At 53.2% G+C, this 15,366-nt stretch overlaps 5 protein-coding genes across 5 annotated transcripts; 1 reads left to right on the top strand and 4 right to left on the bottom strand.

Moving 5' to 3' along the window:
• Nucleotides 1-159: 159 nt before the first annotated feature.
• VTN31DRAFT_3374 (uncharacterized protein) lies at nt 160-1,547 on the bottom strand (the record flags this gene model as incomplete). Its single annotated transcript, XM_069403646.1, has 3 exons — nt 160-539; nt 589-1,397; nt 1,456-1,547. 3 exons carry the CDS (start codon nt 1,545-1,547, stop codon nt 160-162), a joined length of 1,281 nt encoding a protein of 426 aa, XP_069262807.1.
• A 401-nt stretch (nt 1,548-1,948) lies between these two features.
• Nucleotides 1,949-3,914, top strand: VTN31DRAFT_3373 (uncharacterized protein; the record flags this gene model as incomplete). Its single annotated transcript, XM_069403645.1, has 7 exons — nt 1,949-1,976; nt 2,035-2,060; nt 2,119-2,611; nt 2,668-3,260; nt 3,310-3,571; nt 3,626-3,837; nt 3,888-3,914. The coding sequence occupies 7 exons, from the start codon at nt 1,949-1,951 to the stop codon at nt 3,912-3,914; spliced, it is 1,641 nt and encodes a 546-aa protein (XP_069262806.1).
• A 2,358-nt stretch (nt 3,915-6,272) lies between these two features.
• VTN31DRAFT_3372 (uncharacterized protein) lies at nt 6,273-8,018 on the bottom strand (the record flags this gene model as incomplete). Its single annotated transcript, XM_069403644.1, has 3 exons — nt 6,273-7,711; nt 7,781-7,876; nt 7,946-8,018. 3 exons carry the CDS (start codon nt 8,016-8,018, stop codon nt 6,273-6,275), a joined length of 1,608 nt encoding a protein of 535 aa, XP_069262805.1.
• A 2,413-nt stretch (nt 8,019-10,431) lies between these two features.
• Nucleotides 10,432-12,038, bottom strand: VTN31DRAFT_3371 (uncharacterized protein; the record flags this gene model as incomplete). Its single annotated transcript, XM_069403643.1, has 4 exons — nt 10,432-10,647; nt 10,701-10,841; nt 10,921-11,640; nt 11,727-12,038. The coding sequence occupies 4 exons, from the start codon at nt 12,036-12,038 to the stop codon at nt 10,432-10,434; spliced, it is 1,389 nt and encodes a 462-aa protein (XP_069262804.1).
• Nucleotides 12,039-12,424: 386 nt separating this feature from the next.
• On the bottom strand, nt 12,425-14,998 carry VTN31DRAFT_3370 (uncharacterized protein; the record flags this gene model as incomplete). The annotated part of the gene is made up of 7 exons (XM_069403642.1): nt 12,425-12,995; nt 13,070-13,280; nt 13,339-13,594; nt 13,651-13,757; nt 13,815-14,077; nt 14,132-14,804; nt 14,908-14,998. 7 exons carry the CDS (start codon nt 14,996-14,998, stop codon nt 12,425-12,427), a joined length of 2,172 nt encoding a protein of 723 aa, XP_069262803.1.
• Between the last annotated feature and the right edge of the window lie 368 nt (nt 14,999-15,366).

The following is a 15,366-nucleotide window of genomic DNA, read 5'->3' as shown; positions in this document are numbered from 1 at the left end:
CGCACCCTCTGACAAAAACGAGGGCGACGATGGGTCCAAGTCTATCGCCTGATTGAATGGTTTCGACGAGTTTGCATCCGAGGACATAAGACAAATCACTGTCAGCTCAGAGCATCTTCGGAATCACTAACTGCGGACGTCAATCTTTTGGAACCGCCATCATTTCTGAAGCCTCAACGACCGTCTCCGAGTGACTCGGGTTTCGGTTGTTTGGACAACCGATCCCTCCTTCTTGACCTTAGTTTCACGGAGATCATCGTTATCGCGCTCCTCGAGCACACGCTTGGCAGCGACCGTGGGAACTTTGCTCTCAACCTGGACATCTCTGATGCCATCCTGCTTCACTTCCACTTCAACCTTCGCTGTGTGCCTCCCAGAGAACGTTCTCAAATCAGCCGTGAACAAGACACTGTGGGCCCAACCGGCCTCCTTTCCCCAGATTTTGCGGAAATAATTGCCCAAAGCTTCGTATGTGGCTTTGGTTAACGACTTGTTCCTGTCTTTACCGAATTTATAGTCCCTTTGCGCGATTTGCCAGACTGCATTCCGTCAGTAATCATTTACAAGAAGTGGCTAATACAATCTTACCGTGGGTGTCCACAGGAACCGCTTCACTCCACCCCAAGCCCATTAAGCAAACACAGTCGGCAACCTTGGGACCGACACCTTGTAGCTCCAGTAACTTCTCGTGTGCATGTCGATACCCCTCTCGGCCTTGAAAACGCATTTCCTCACCAGGAGCTGGGTCAACACCAAAAGCAGGGCTCTCAGGATTCTCCAAAGTGTAGAGCCATCCCGGTTCTCGCTCCCTGGCGACAGTCACCGCCGTTTGGTGGATGAACTTAGCACGGTATCCAAATCCTAACTCTCTCAGACGAGTCTCGATATCGGCACCAGTCAATGCGTCGGGAGTGGGGAAGTCATGATAAGCGCGGCCATCAACAGTTCCAACCTTCTTTCCGAAATGGATGCACAACTTCTCCACCATTTGCGAGATCCGAGCGATATTGTTGTTGCTGCTACAGATGAAGCAAATCAATGTCTCCCATGCATCCTGCCGCAGAATGCGAATCCCTGTGAACTTGGGCGCTTTCTTCTTGAAGTTGGGGTCCGCCGAGGACCATTGGGAGTACAGGTCTGTGAGATTCACGGAGAGGGCGAAATAATGTTTTATGATGGGAAGGACATCCCTCTCGGCGTCGTCGCCATCAGACGTGTCAGATGCGGACTCGCTCCGCGATGAGACCGTGGATGCTGCTGGTGTGGGCAATGCCGTCTGAGGCTCAGGATTCGGCAGGGCCGTCCGGTAGTAGAGGTACGATGGGTCCTGCTTTAGGCAGATCAGACGGCCGTACAGAACACAGCGCCATTCTCCAGTCTCGGATAATTGCTGCCATCTAATGACATTGTTAGACTGTCGTTGTCATACTATCTCAGACTGGCGGACCAACTCACCGAAATGATTGGCCGCATCGGAGTACGGTGTTGATGCAAAGTTCACTCAAGCTGATGGGCAGCTTGCACCATTGTGAAAACCTCAAAGACATCTCGAAACTAGACAGTTTTTTGAGTCAAGCAGGTCTATGCCATAACTTACGCACAATCCCGTCAACAATTGGTGCTGTCGGCTCCGGACCACGATCAAGCAGTTCCTTGAGTCTTCGGGTGTCCACAAATAGACGCGCGCTTATTCAGAATAAGCGCGATAGACGCGGGCGGGTCTTTTCTCTTTTGGTCGAGCTTCACCCAGCCTCTTCGAACCGGCGGCAAGATTTCGTTGAAGACAGGACAGCGGCCCTGGGCTTCCTCCTCTCGTTCCTGTGCAATTGGGTCTTGGTCGCACTGCTCTGTGATTTCGTTCTTTATACGAAGAGCTTTTTTTTCACCAGATTCTAGCTTTTCCCTGTGCTCTCCTGAACCGTGCTCATCCTTTCATCTTCATTCAAGCATGAACGGGGACGCCTATAGTGCTAGAGGTAAGAAAGCTTGTCCGATAGCAATCGCATAGTGGATGTCTGACGTTTCTTGCTCCAGACTCGGGCCGCTCGAGGGATTATTACGTACGTGATTGATTTTCCGGAGTAGCAAACATTGCAGTTCTCTGACTGCATCCTACAGAGGGACGAGCGGAGAGATCGGGACCGCGATCGGGATCGCGACCGAGGTGAACGCAGGCGCTCGCGATCGCCTCGATACGGTTCTTCAAGATCTTCACGACGCGACGAAGGGGACACTTATTCGTCCAGCCGTGATTACCGTGCCCGTGAGCGCGAAGACCGCTACTCGAGCCGAAGGGATGACCGGGACTGGGACCGTGACAGGGGAGACCGGCGGCGGAGGGATTACGACTCAGATCGGCGGCGCGACCGTGACCGCGATCGGGACCGTGACCGTGACCGCGACCGCGACCTTTTCGACGACCGGCCGCGACGCAGGGATCGAGATGGTCGGGACCGACGACGGAGTATAACGCCACCATCCAGAAGGAGGGAGCCGACGCCGGACTTGACGGATGTGGTGCCAATTCTCGAGCGGAAGCGCAGATTGACGCAGTGGGATATCAAGCCGCCAGGGTACGAGAACATCACGGCGGAACAGGCGAAGTTGTCTGGTAAGAACGCCGGCATTGAGGGGCCATCGATGTGTAGCAGCTAACCAGCGTAACAGGTATGTTCCCACTTCCGGGAGCTCCTCGTCAACAGGCCGTCGACCCCAGCCGCCTGCAAGCGTTCATGAATCAGCCGGGTGGGACAGCGGACAATTCTGCATTGAAGCCGGTAAATTCACGGCAGTCCAGGCGCTTGTTTGTTTACAATCTCCCTCCGGGGATTTCGGAGGATGTCCTGGTGTCATTCTTCAATCTACAGCTTAACGGGCTCAACGTGATTAAGGGAGTTGATCCGTGCGTGTCCGCACAGATGGCGAAGGATCGATCGTTTGCGCTCTTGGAGTTCAAGCAACCCGGGGATGCTACTGTGGCGTTGGCATTTGACGGGATCATGATGGAGGAGCACGAGCAGGCGGGCATGGATAAGGGTCTCGAGCTGCGCCGGCCCAAGGATTACATTGTGCCTATCCCGGATGAAAAGGAGTACCAAGAGGGAACCGTCTCGAGCGAGGTGCCGGATTCTCCAAACAAGATTTGCGTCACCAACATTCCTCTCTATATTCCAGAGGAGCCGGTGACGATGCTGCTGAAGTCGTTTGGGGAGCTCAAGGCATTTGTGCTCGTCAAGGACAGTGGGACAGAGGAGTCTCGGGTATGTTTTATGTCGGCATGTCTACGTCCGCGAGTTCTAACCTGTACAGGGCATTGCATTTTGCGAGTATGCTGATCCATCCGCGACGAGCATCGCTGTGGAGGGTTTGAATGGGATGGAACTGGGTGATAAGCATTTGAAAGTGACTCGCGCCAGCATCGGCGCGACTCAGGCCGCGGGTCTCGATATGGGCGTGAACGCCATGTCGATGTTTGCCAAGACCACGTCGGCAGACCTCGAGACCAGCCGCGTTCTGCAGCTCCTGAACATGGTGACGCCGGAGGAGCTGATGAACAATGACGACTACGAAGGTAAACTCGCTATGAATGACCGTGTCACGTACTGTGTCGCTGACCCAGAGGCAGAAATCCGCGAAGATGTCGAGAGCGAGTGTCAGAAGTTCGGACAAGTTCTGGACCTCAAGATCCCGCGTCCGACGGGTGGCAGCCGGCAGAACCCGGGCGTCGGCAAGATCTACGTCAAGTTCGACACTGTTGATGCGGCGACACGTGCTCTCAAGGCGCTGGCAGGTAGGAAGTTTTCGGATCGGACTGTTGTGACGACGTACTTTTCAGAGGTAAGGCTTTCCATCCATCGAGTCTGTCGGATGATCCTGACGCATTGTAGGAGAGTTTCGAGGTTGAGGCGTGGTAAAGTGCGATTTTTTCCGATATTCCTTGTTGTTCGTCTTTGCTCGATCGGCCTATTCCACGCCGGCATCACGTTCAGTTTCTTGTTTGAATTGTGAATTGTATCATATCATAGTATGAGCTTAGGAAGTCGATTGCATTTGACTCCGGCAAATGTTGAAGCAGTCATAACCTAGGTTAAATCTACGACAAGTCAGCCGTTCACGTCCATACTCGGGCAGTACTGTACAGGATGTACTGTAACGACATCTGCAAGGCACGAGCCATGGCACGAGCTTTCCCCAGAATTTCGCTCGGACCAACGGGGTCCAACCAGACGATTTCCCCCGAACCCTCCTCCCTCTCCACCCTGGCTCAAAATCGAGAAACTTTGGCATTTACTTCACGTGGTGGAATAGAGTTTAGGGATCGTCGAGCGATGCGGGTCTGTGCCAGACATGCTGGACGGAGGACACTGAGCAGGCGAGCTGTGCGAACTGCTCGTGTTGACAGAGGCACGGAATGGAAGCACGAGCACGAGGCGACAGCATGTGAGACGATTAGCCGAGGCGAATTGAATAAACTTTGAGGTTCTTGGCAAGAGGCATTGGTCGTGAGTGTTGATTCTGAAGCACTTTCAGAGAGCATCCGTACAAACTACGAGTATGTCTGGAGTACTTTGAGAAATATTGCAATCAATCTCTTCTCGCCACCGTTCTTCTACTCCATTCAGTATTAAGTCGCTAGACATTCTTCCTCTATTGTACAGTGCTCACAAAGACTGTCCTCAATACTCCGTATTTCCGTATGATTCTTCCGATATTGTTGAGAAAGAAATGTTCCCTGTGCTCTACGGAGTACCCGGCCCTTGTCCCTAACCTAGGTTATGTAAACTGCTTCTGTGTCCAGGGCAGAACGAGTCATTCCCTTCCGCCATGCTAACCAACATGAGTAAAGGGTCCGCCCTCCTGTAATGTCTCCGATTGGCTTAACTAGACCAACCGACCCCTGGGCCCTGAGCCCTGGGCCGTGGACAGACAGTGGGCGGAGCGGTAGTTCCGGAATGGCTCCGGTAGCGAATCGGTTAGGTAATATGCATATATTTTGCATTGGAAAGCTTGGCATTAGTCCTCCGTAAATTACTTACTCCGTACTCGGTATGTATTTGAAGCAGACTTACGAGTCGAGAGTATTTCCGAATTCCGATCCTGGCTGACTGGCATAACCTAGGTTGATCGAAACTCACTGCATTGATGATCCTGTAGGTAGGCCTATCGGCCCAAGCTCGGTAACTCAACTCCTTGATCAAACCATACATACTGTACATACTCCGTAGTCGCATTCGAATTCAGCCGTTGAACTTTGGTCCAAGAAATTCTCCTGGAACCTCAGGGTTGGGGCAAAGACCCTTGTCTGTTGATTACCAATACCGAGTGGTAGGTCCACATGCAATTTAGGCGGGACGACAGACTCACAGAACTGAGGAGACCAGCATAACCTATCGGTACGGAGTACTGTATTCGGGATGTACGTTGACTTTAAGTACCTCCCTACCTAGGTAGTAGGGAGTAAGTAGGGACAAATATGTAATAGACCGTTGAGAAGAACATGGAAAAATGCATGCCTAGCCCTTCTAGAACATCTATCTGTTCGACTCAAGAGTTGCCCCGAGTATCACCGTGTCAGAGACTGAAACGAACTGTACGGGACCTCGTATATGGACATACTCTTTTCTTACTCTTTGCAGAAAGTCTGCGATCGACAGAGATCGAAACCAGATCTCGTTTAGGGCTGTTTAAGGCCATTGCGTGGCGCCGCGCTAATGTATCTGGTGGCCATGACTGACACTGACAAGTGACAGGGGAGTTTGAAGTTGCATGTTGTCAGTTGTTGAGCCACCGTTACATTTCGGGTCACTCCACTAACACTAGACAGAATTGTACAGTACAGTACACAAGGTACGGAGTACTGGTATACCTACTGCCATCCGTCAAAATCGATCCGGTTTCCGTCTTGGTGGCGCGGAAACTCATTGACGTTGATTAAGATTTATTAAAGATTCGCTAAACTACAGTAAGGGATTCGGGGATGACGAGAATTGATGGAGTACCGAATACTCCATAGATCTGAAGATTCGATCAATGCCGAATTGCTTCATTTTGTCAATTGCCTCGATTGGTAGGACAGTTAGCTTATGAATCAATGAATCATTGACATTCCATATCCATGCCAAAGGGTATAGTACATGCGTTGGACAAGTAAAAGAAATGATCCCCAACGACCCAACCAATGCATTCAGTTCTTTTTGTTGATTGCTAACAAGGGAAAAAAAAAACCAAACGAACGTAGCACGTAATACATGTGCCAATGAAACGTCGGATTACTATCGAAAGAACGTCTTTGGCGGCGCAAACGTCGACGATGGATCCCACTCTGGCGCCTGGCCATGTTGGTACTGCCGCTGCTGCGCCAAGCTTGGCGGCTGAAGGGACGAAAAGCTCATTTTGTTATACCGAGGGGGAGAGGTCGGCGAAGGGGGTGAATTGTAGTATTCGGACCGCAGCGTGCTCCCCACGTTGTCCATCTCGTAGTCCTTGCTCCAGGCCGGACTGGGGGACCGTGCTGTTGGAGAGCGAGCCGTCACAGCGGGCGGCGGCGGCGATTTCATGCCGTTGCTAGTGTTGAAGTTGTTCAGGTCCGTGTACTCGGACGAGCTGAGCATCTCGTAGGTGCGCGAGTCGCGCCCGCTCCCACTGCCACCGCGACCACCCCCACGGGCCCGAGCGTCGACGGACACAAACTCCATGCGCTCGCCAAAGAATCCGCGCACAAGGTCGATCCACCCCCGGAGAAAAGACGACCGCACTGTGAAGATGAAGTTCCAGAACATCGAGACCGCCAGCAGCACCACCGTGGCCACCAAAACGGACTCATCAAGCGCCACGCCCTCCGCCTGTTGCGTGCATTGCTTCGGGTCCTGGAATGTCGCCAGGCATCGGATCCACCCTTGGGCCTTTTCTCGATTCTCCGCCGTCGGTTTGATCGAGCTGTTCAACCGAAGGAACACCACGGAGAAGAAAATCACGTTGATGAGAATCACCGTCACCAGCGCAATGGACCGCCACTGCAGCTGGATGATTCGCCGCACCCGCTTGTACGCCTGGCGTTTGGTCACCGTCCGCACGCTGCCTTGGTACGATGGCAGCTCCGACGTGTTGGTGGTCGTCGGGCTTGGGTCGAGGGCCGCACGGATGTACACATGGGCACAGTGCGCCACGGTAGTCAACTGCATCAACAGAGACAACCCCGCAATCACGGTAACGGGGGCCCAGTAGGTGCCCGTGCTATTCATACTGTTGATGTGACACGTAGACCCAAATCGGTAGGACACCCCTGTGTAGATCATCATCAGCGTGATGATGATGGCCGGAACGCCCCATCCGCCCACCAGGGCCGCCCACATAAACTTGGGGCCCAGCATCACCTCCCAGCACACCTGCAGATGGAGTGCTAGAGTGCGGATAAAACTCCAGCACACAACGGCCATGCCGCCAAAGAGCAGCATGGCTCCCGTGAAGGCGCAAGACAGACTCGTGTCCTGGTCATTCGGAGTGATTGCGTTGTGGCATTTTTCCGGCTTCGTGCCCAGCGGAATGATCCAGGGAATCTGCAGCATCGAGGTGGCAATCGTGAAGCAGATCGTTGCATAGTGCCGGTTGGTGTATTTGATGGGCAGCACAGCGTACGACACGAGGAGAAACGCGGCCAATGGCAACATGGCCACGGCGAGCCAGCCTGCTGCTCTCGTCTTGGCCTCGACATCTGCGCATTGATCTCGTCAGCGGGGGGCAAATCCCGGTGAAACTCCTCGTCATGATAAAGATTCCGTACTGTCTGGATATCGCCAATCCTCCAGGGGACAAGGCAAGCAGCATGAGACAATATCCGAGCCGAGCTTGACCGTTTGGCAGAATCGTCCCTCAATGACTACAGTCCCGTCGATAGATTTCAGCAATCCGTTCCACGACGAGGCGGTTGATAGGTGGTATCACATACATCCGGTGGAATTGTCAAAGAGACTTTCTTGCAGAAACGGCGGGGGGCAAGCCCCGTTGAGCGAAGATGCCATGGTGGAATGCTTTTCTGCCGAGCCTAACACAGGTCAAGTGTGCGCCTTCATAGTAGTTCAAATATTACGCTTCCTTTCTTTTTCTCCTGTCTCGCTCGAAGCTCTCACGCCGCGCAGAGGACTGTGCACACCCGCAGTCCATGGACGTACGTGGCCATCACTGTCAAGGTGATGCTCCTTTTCACTCGCGGCGGGGAGGGAGAAGAGGGAGAGAATATTAGAGAGTGGCACTCCAGAGGTAAAAAAAGGCTGGATAGTGAAGCATGATACATAATATGTAATTAGGAACCCCTCTGCTTGGTGGAGTCTATGAGATCTGGTCAGAGGAAGACTCAACCTCCATTCGTCCTCTTCATGACCAGGTCTCCTGGACCATCGGACGGACCGAACCAGGGATGAGATGCATATGTTCGGCAATAATGTCTCCAGTGGCAAGATTGGTTCTCCGTTCGACGATAGGCTAAGTTCAGGAGTTCTAGCTTCTTAAACCATGGTCGAGGTCTGACCGTCTGACGGATTTTGACCTCATTGACTGCATGATGAGTGGACTTTTAGGAAAATTCGAGCAAACTCTAATAAACCCCGAGAAGACTACTGGACGATTGGCAATCGCTGGGCCCGGGACGGTTGTGGAGTGTAGAATGCAAATGCAGGGAGCCAGGGACCGAGATTCCGGCGATTAGGGTTGGCTGGGTTTGTTGAAGGCTCTGCTGGTATCGATACGGAGCATTACAAGTTGGTTACATATCAACCAACCATATCGCTGGACTGCCGAGGGCGGGAGGACCCACCATTCTTTACTTACGCGTACGGACGTGTATCAGTGGGTAAATCAATTTCGCTGAAGCGAGCCGAGCTGGCTAGAGCCCTGAGGTTCTAACAACAACAGATGTCAACGACTTCAACGGAGGACCCGTAATCTCATCCAGGCAACTCCATATGGCCGGTCTTGTACAGAAGGAGTCCCGTAACCTTCATGTCCTCATAACCTAAATCTCGTTGAGGCTGACAATTGCCAAGCGTCGCCAGAACGTCCAGAGAAAAGCCGTGACTCAGTCACTCAAGAAACTGATATGAATCAATAATGAATTGAATGTGGTTCCTTTGTGCTCGCCACGAGGCAGAGCACAGACAGATCCACAGACTGTCCGAGATTTCTTTCCTCCATGCCGATCACGCCATGGCGAACACTGCCCGCCTCTGGTTTCTCAAATGTATCTGCCTTGGCGATCCACCCCTCATCGGATGCTGCGACAAAGCTCTCACCACCCCAGCTTCGAGTCAGTGCTGAACTGGGCAAGTTGGCGAGATAGCCGTCCCACTGGCACGGCCACGGTGGACGCCGCGAAAGCCATGGATCTTGGCAATAGAACTCAGCCAGCCTGTTGTTTCCAGTCTTCGACTTGAACGATTGAACTCCTAGGCGACTACAATACTTACTCCGTAGGGCGAGGTACATAGGCATTTTCTCGTCCCAGTCTCGAAGGCCTCGAGTGTGGATTCACTGCCCTACTTAGACTGTTGATCAGACTTTGCGACTCTGCAAGGGCCGCGATTCATGCAAAAGCCAAAAGAACCAATTGAGATGTGCCGTTGTCGGAGTCAAACATGATTGGTCCATGGTCCGAACCCTAGGGTTCCTGAATCCAATGACAGTTGACCAATCAGGGGACGGGAGTACCTGCCTCCATCAACCACAAAATGACCACTTTCATGGCAAAATCAACGATTCAAAATGGATTTGAGGATCGACGCCGCGTTGAACACTGGACTGGCCCAGCAGTCTTGGAGCGTTTTCAGTAAAAACATGAACAGAGATCAACGCCAATTATCCAGTTGTTCGTGCGATGCGTGTCGACGACGCATCAATCAGCTGATCAACAACCACCATCGAAATACTATCAAGGCCAACTCATGCCGTAGTAGTGATTACCAGCGAACATTTCATATCGTATTCACGTATTGCACTTGTTGCTCCAAGTGCACGGTTCTGCGGCTTGATTCGTTCATTGTCGGCCAACGTGCCTTGCCACCGCTACGAATCAGAACCATCGCATCGGCCAGGATGGCAGCGTCGGGCCGTTGACTACGCCAGACGGGCCGCTTCCAATGGCGGTGGCCTCCGCGACCATGTCGTTGACCGCTGTGGGGATTGGTCATTGCAAACGCTCGCTAAGATTCATCACCTCTCAATCGAGTCATGGATTCGCCAATTTCGTAGGACGAGGCACAACGAGTAGGCAAACCTACAAGGTACTTTCGGAGTTCGGAAAGACATGCACTGGGGATCCCCTCCGCACAACGAATGTCGCATGCATCGTATCATTCGCATTCATACTGCTTCTAATACCGTACTATTTACACAGCATACTCTACTTGAGTTATCGGACTTGGCCAACCCTGGTCCCCAAGTCTACACGGTCAATCCTGGCAGGACGGAGTATTGACTGGGGACCGCATCCTTGACCTTGCCGTATGCATCCCGCACCGTGAGGACTCGTGGCGGGCCTTCTTCTCCAAACAGCGGGGTGATGTTGCCGGACTCCAGCTCTGCTTTGACTTTGGCACTCATTTCCTCCCATCGTTCCCTCGTGTCAGCCTCGGCGTCGAATGGGTAGAGCCATCGATTCTGGGCGAGTTAGTTCAAGTGTTTGACTGGTGGCTCGTGGAACCAAAGCCTACCTTGATCTTGATGTCGTCCGGGTCAAGATCTTCGCCGTCATTCAAGTGTTTAAGCGCATTGTGCCATCGGTTGCGCAGATCCTCTCCGGAGAGCTGAGACTGGCGCACGCGGTCAAAGCGCAGTTTCTCATAAACCCGAGTCTGGAATCAAGCACATCTGTTAGACGATAACTTGCCATGCATGGGATTGGATAGCCCGGTTGACTCGCAAGAGACTTACAGCCAGCGGCACATTTCCCCTTCCCGCCAACTTCATGCAGAGGGCTAGCACCGCCGCGCTCTCCGTAGCCTGGGAAGCACCCTGGGCGCTGGTCGGCAGGTGAGGGTGGCAGCTGTCACCCAGCAGCGCGATCCGGCCACTCTTGCTGACCCAGGTGGGCAGCGGCGCGCGGTAGCAGATCTTCCAGTCCAGGCAGCTGGGTGTAACCCTGACGGCGGACGCGATGGTTTCGTCCCACCCTTTGATCAGCTCGCGCACGTCGTCCATGTTGCCCGGCTGGAACCAGCTTTCCTTGATGTCCTCGGTGTCCTTGTGCGTGATGATCCAGTTGAACTCATCACCGTTACGCAGCGTGTTCTGCACCAGATGCATATCTTCGCCGATCCAGATATTGACGCAGTCCTCCTTCAGCAGCGACTGACATTCGGGCACGTTGCGGAGCACATCCCCCTTGAAAAATGCCCGGTAACAGGCATATCCGGAGCTCTTGGGCTTGTCCTGGAAACCCAGCACAAGCTCGCGTGCGCGCGACTTGATCCCATCCGCGCCGACGATCAGGTCCGCCCAAAAGGTCCGTCCGTCCTTGAGGGTCACACTGCACTCGTCGTCATTGTACTCCACAACCTCATGGCCCATGTGGATGGGAATGCCCAGTTGGTTGACGCGTTTAATGAAGCAATCATGGTAGTCACCCCGATGGCCGATGTAACCAGCCATATCCTACATCAGTCAGCTTCTACTTCCCCACGTAGAAATCCAACTTTTATTATCATAACTAGCCCGCGCGGACTGCACACTGAACCTACCATCAACGGCTGCGTCGCCAGAATCTTGCCGTCATACCACCGGCGAATATGCATGTCTGGACTCTTGTTCCCAATCGCAATCAACTCATCGTACAGTCCCCATCGCTTCAGCAACTTGAGCGCATTCTCGCCGAACCCCAGACTGTCCCCCAGCCGGAGGAACTGCCGCACTTTCTCGAAAATCACCACCTCGAACCCTTGATGGTGCATCGCCATCGCGCACGCCAGTCCCCCGAGCCCCGCGCCCACGATGATGACGCGCTGGGGACCATCTGCCGGCGGCTTGGGAGGGATCGACTCTGAGCTTGACATCGTCGTGTCCGGTCTGAGGACTTTGGGTGCTTCCGCTTACGATTTTGTCTCAAAGCACTCGCTTTGAATTGGACTTTGATTGAATAGTTATTAGGAAGGAAGCTTAGATGTCGATCTTGAGGCCGATCATGGTTCATCTCGAGGGCGTTATTTATGAATGTCGGGCTGGTCATCACAATGAAATTAGGGCTTGGGCTGGGGTACTCCCGCTCCGAAACGGTTTTTCCGCTGAAGCTCCAAAACTACATCTTTGGCTTGAACCGAGGTAGGTAAACTTCCTTGAAAACAAAAATCATGTTTTGAATGATTTCCGACTAAATTTCGCATTGAAAATAGTACGGGTACAAATTTCCAGAAATTCAAATCCGAGTTGAGTACTACTATGACTACCATTGCTGAGGATCTCTTTGCTCATTCCCCTCGGGACCCCTCCAGGTCTCCAACGATAACCAATCTGGATCCAATATCGGCGACGGCCAGGATGTGAAACAGAAATCCTCCCCTTCCACCTGCGTGCCCTCCGCGTCAGTCGGCATCCCCACCGCCGGCAGGCCCGGATAGGCCGATGTGGACACCGACGACGACGACGCAGTCGTTGCCGACGTCGCGGCAGTCGTCGCACCAGACGGTGTCACCGTGGGCAAATAATTATGAATGTCGTGGTCGACGCCCTCGATGATATGCAGCGTCCGCATGGCGCTCGACCAGATCTGGCCCATCTTGCGGCAGCATTCCGTGCAGTGGATCAGCGCGGACGGCGAGAAAAGCAGCGGGCACATGGCGCGGTTGAAGAGATGGGCGATCGTCGCGGTGAAGGCGTAGTAGTTGAGGAACGGCGGCGCAAAGTTCGCGCTGTACGATGAGGTGAAGTGTTCGAGGAGGTTGGCGATCGCCACGGCGGCAGAGGTCATGGCCAGCAGCGATGGGTTTGTGCTGCGGGTCCGCGTCGGGCTGATACTGCGGTCGAGGGGGGTTAAACTTCATGACTCAATATGAAGGGGGAGGAGGAATATATCCACTTTGGGACGTACAAAGGCCGATGGAGCAAAATCTTGCAGTTCCAAAACTGCGCATGCAACATGATTACCGAGACTGGTAATCGACTACCTTGCCGCACGCCGAGAAAGTCCGGGACTTGGGCCTCCCATTCATCCAGGGCTTGCTCGAATTCGTATAGTCTGTCCCATTGCGGCTCTGCTCCGACGGAGTAGAAGGCCTTGTGGATGCGGCCTTGGATGATCGCTTTATCAACCGTCAGTCCTAACGAGGTTCCGGTCCATAGAACCTGACGGCCACATACATAATCTTATTGTCTGAATGAAACACGATAGGGAGATATCTCTGACCCCCTGCGGAGCCTCGTCCGGAAGCTGCGTATCGAAATCATCTTCATGGATCGCACAAGGCCGCCCTTGCCATGCTGAGATGTACCGGTCGAGTACAAAGATCCCCCACCAGATCAGCCGTCGGATTTGAATCTCGACGGAGGACATGTTACGGAAGCAGCTCGTGCGCTTCCAAACGGACGGGTCACGGTGGAAGCCCAAGTCCTGGGCCTGTGATTTGATCATCAGTGGGTGCCCATACAGAGAGTATTGAAGTGCGCGTTTACCATTCGTACTGCATTGCCCACGTACATCCAGCTGATGGAACCGCCAGTGCCGATTTCGCGGTAGGCCATCATCAGTAGGGCGAGACAGCAGTTGATACTGCTTTGTTCTAGGAACATGATTAGAATCTGTTTAGTTTCGAAAGCCAAAAACAATCAACCCCTACTATGTTGTGCAATCAAAGTCTCTGCTTTCGTAGCATACTCATCGCCGGGATCGCCGTCGTCCCGCTGCCTTTCTGGATCCTCGACGAATCGCGCGGCCACGGCAAACATGGCAAGCAAAAGGACCTGCGGGATTCGGCGTTCTAGTTGGTCAAGTGCAGATCTTCCGGCCCGCGGTATTCGTCGTCGGTCCTTGCTGAGCTGAAAGAGAAATGTCTCTTTATGAATCACGGGAAAGTATGGATGGACGTAGGTCCAGTATGCACTGCTTACTAGTCAGAATTCAGTCTGTCGCAGAGTTAGGGTGAAAAATCCATACTCTAATAGCTTATTTTGAACTGAAAGGCTCGGTAGAATACCACCCACAATGGCATCAGCCGCATTGACAATCTCATCTTCGGTCCGAAACGTCGGCCGCTTGCTGGGCGGCCAGAAGCCCGGATTGGAGAACTGCCAAAATGGCGACGCAAAGACTCGGGACCTTGTCATCAGGTACAAGCCCGACGTCGGACCATGATAGCGCATGGTCATGTTCTCGTCGATCGAGAGATAGCCCAGCACCGTTGACTTTTCCGTCGTCGGATCCTGCAACGACGGAGGCCGTAGTGTGACCTGTGAGTACATATCCCGATGATGGTCCGAGTGGTTTCCGCTCGGACGCTTCTGCGCTCTAGCTTCCTCAAGACCCTCATCGTCTGCTGGACGTTTTTTGCCGTTGGCGGTAGTATTGCAGGCGGTACTTGGCTCCTCGGCAGAGATTGTGTCCTCAGTGGTCTCGTCGTTGGACGCCGGCGGTACCAGCCCCGTTTCCCGCCACTCCTTGACGATCGACTCCAGAGACGAGAGTCTCTGCTCGAGCGTATTGACGTAGCCCTTGGGCGGGCCGCGCTTCTTCACGGTGCGATTGAAGGTGCATGGTACTTCGAGAAACTTGCAATTTTCGCAGATGCGCGATCCTGTGCGCAACAGGCATTTGGACTTGGACCTGGAGCCTGTCAAGAATCAGAATTCGGTATTCCGATTACAGAAGAGGAATGTGATCGCGATCAAACACAGGTTTCGCCGCGCCAAAGCATTGGGTAGTATAGTACTCACAGTTGTCACAGGCGCGAGCGACTTTCTCGGCGGAGCCGGAGTTTCGCCGATTCTCCAACGGCCGAGATGTTTCTGTGCTTGCATCGGCCATTTGCTGCAGAACTTGATACCTACAAAAAAAGCGCGTGCTATTGATTCAAATTGAGAAGTTAACACCGCGCACTATCTCTATGAAAGAGAATAAGCAGGTCACAAATGCCCATCATATGGAATTTAGTGTGCCGGGGTTACTCCGTCAAATCTGGGGAAATCTGGGGAAGTTCTCCACCTTCAACTTGTGGAGATAGATGGAGACAAACTCTACTACGCGGAGCTCTCTCAAAGGTTCTTGCGGGTTCCTGCGCGGCAAAACATTTTGCCTGCGATAGGCAAGAGCTATCTTTGATAGTCAAAACTCAAAACAAACAGTCGAGTATAAGAGATGCGGTGTTCGGCCAGCATTGGGAGGCGATTGCACAG

This window comes from Thermomyces dupontii (genome assembly GCF_041956625.1).
Source record: "Thermomyces dupontii strain NRRL 2155 unplaced genomic scaffold VTN31scaffold_2, whole genome shotgun sequence".
Taxonomy (NCBI): domain Eukaryota; kingdom Fungi; phylum Ascomycota; class Eurotiomycetes; order Eurotiales; family Trichocomaceae; genus Thermomyces; species Thermomyces dupontii.
The sequence above is the reverse complement of the archived record's forward strand: the minus strand, read 5'-3'. Positions and strand labels throughout refer to the sequence as shown.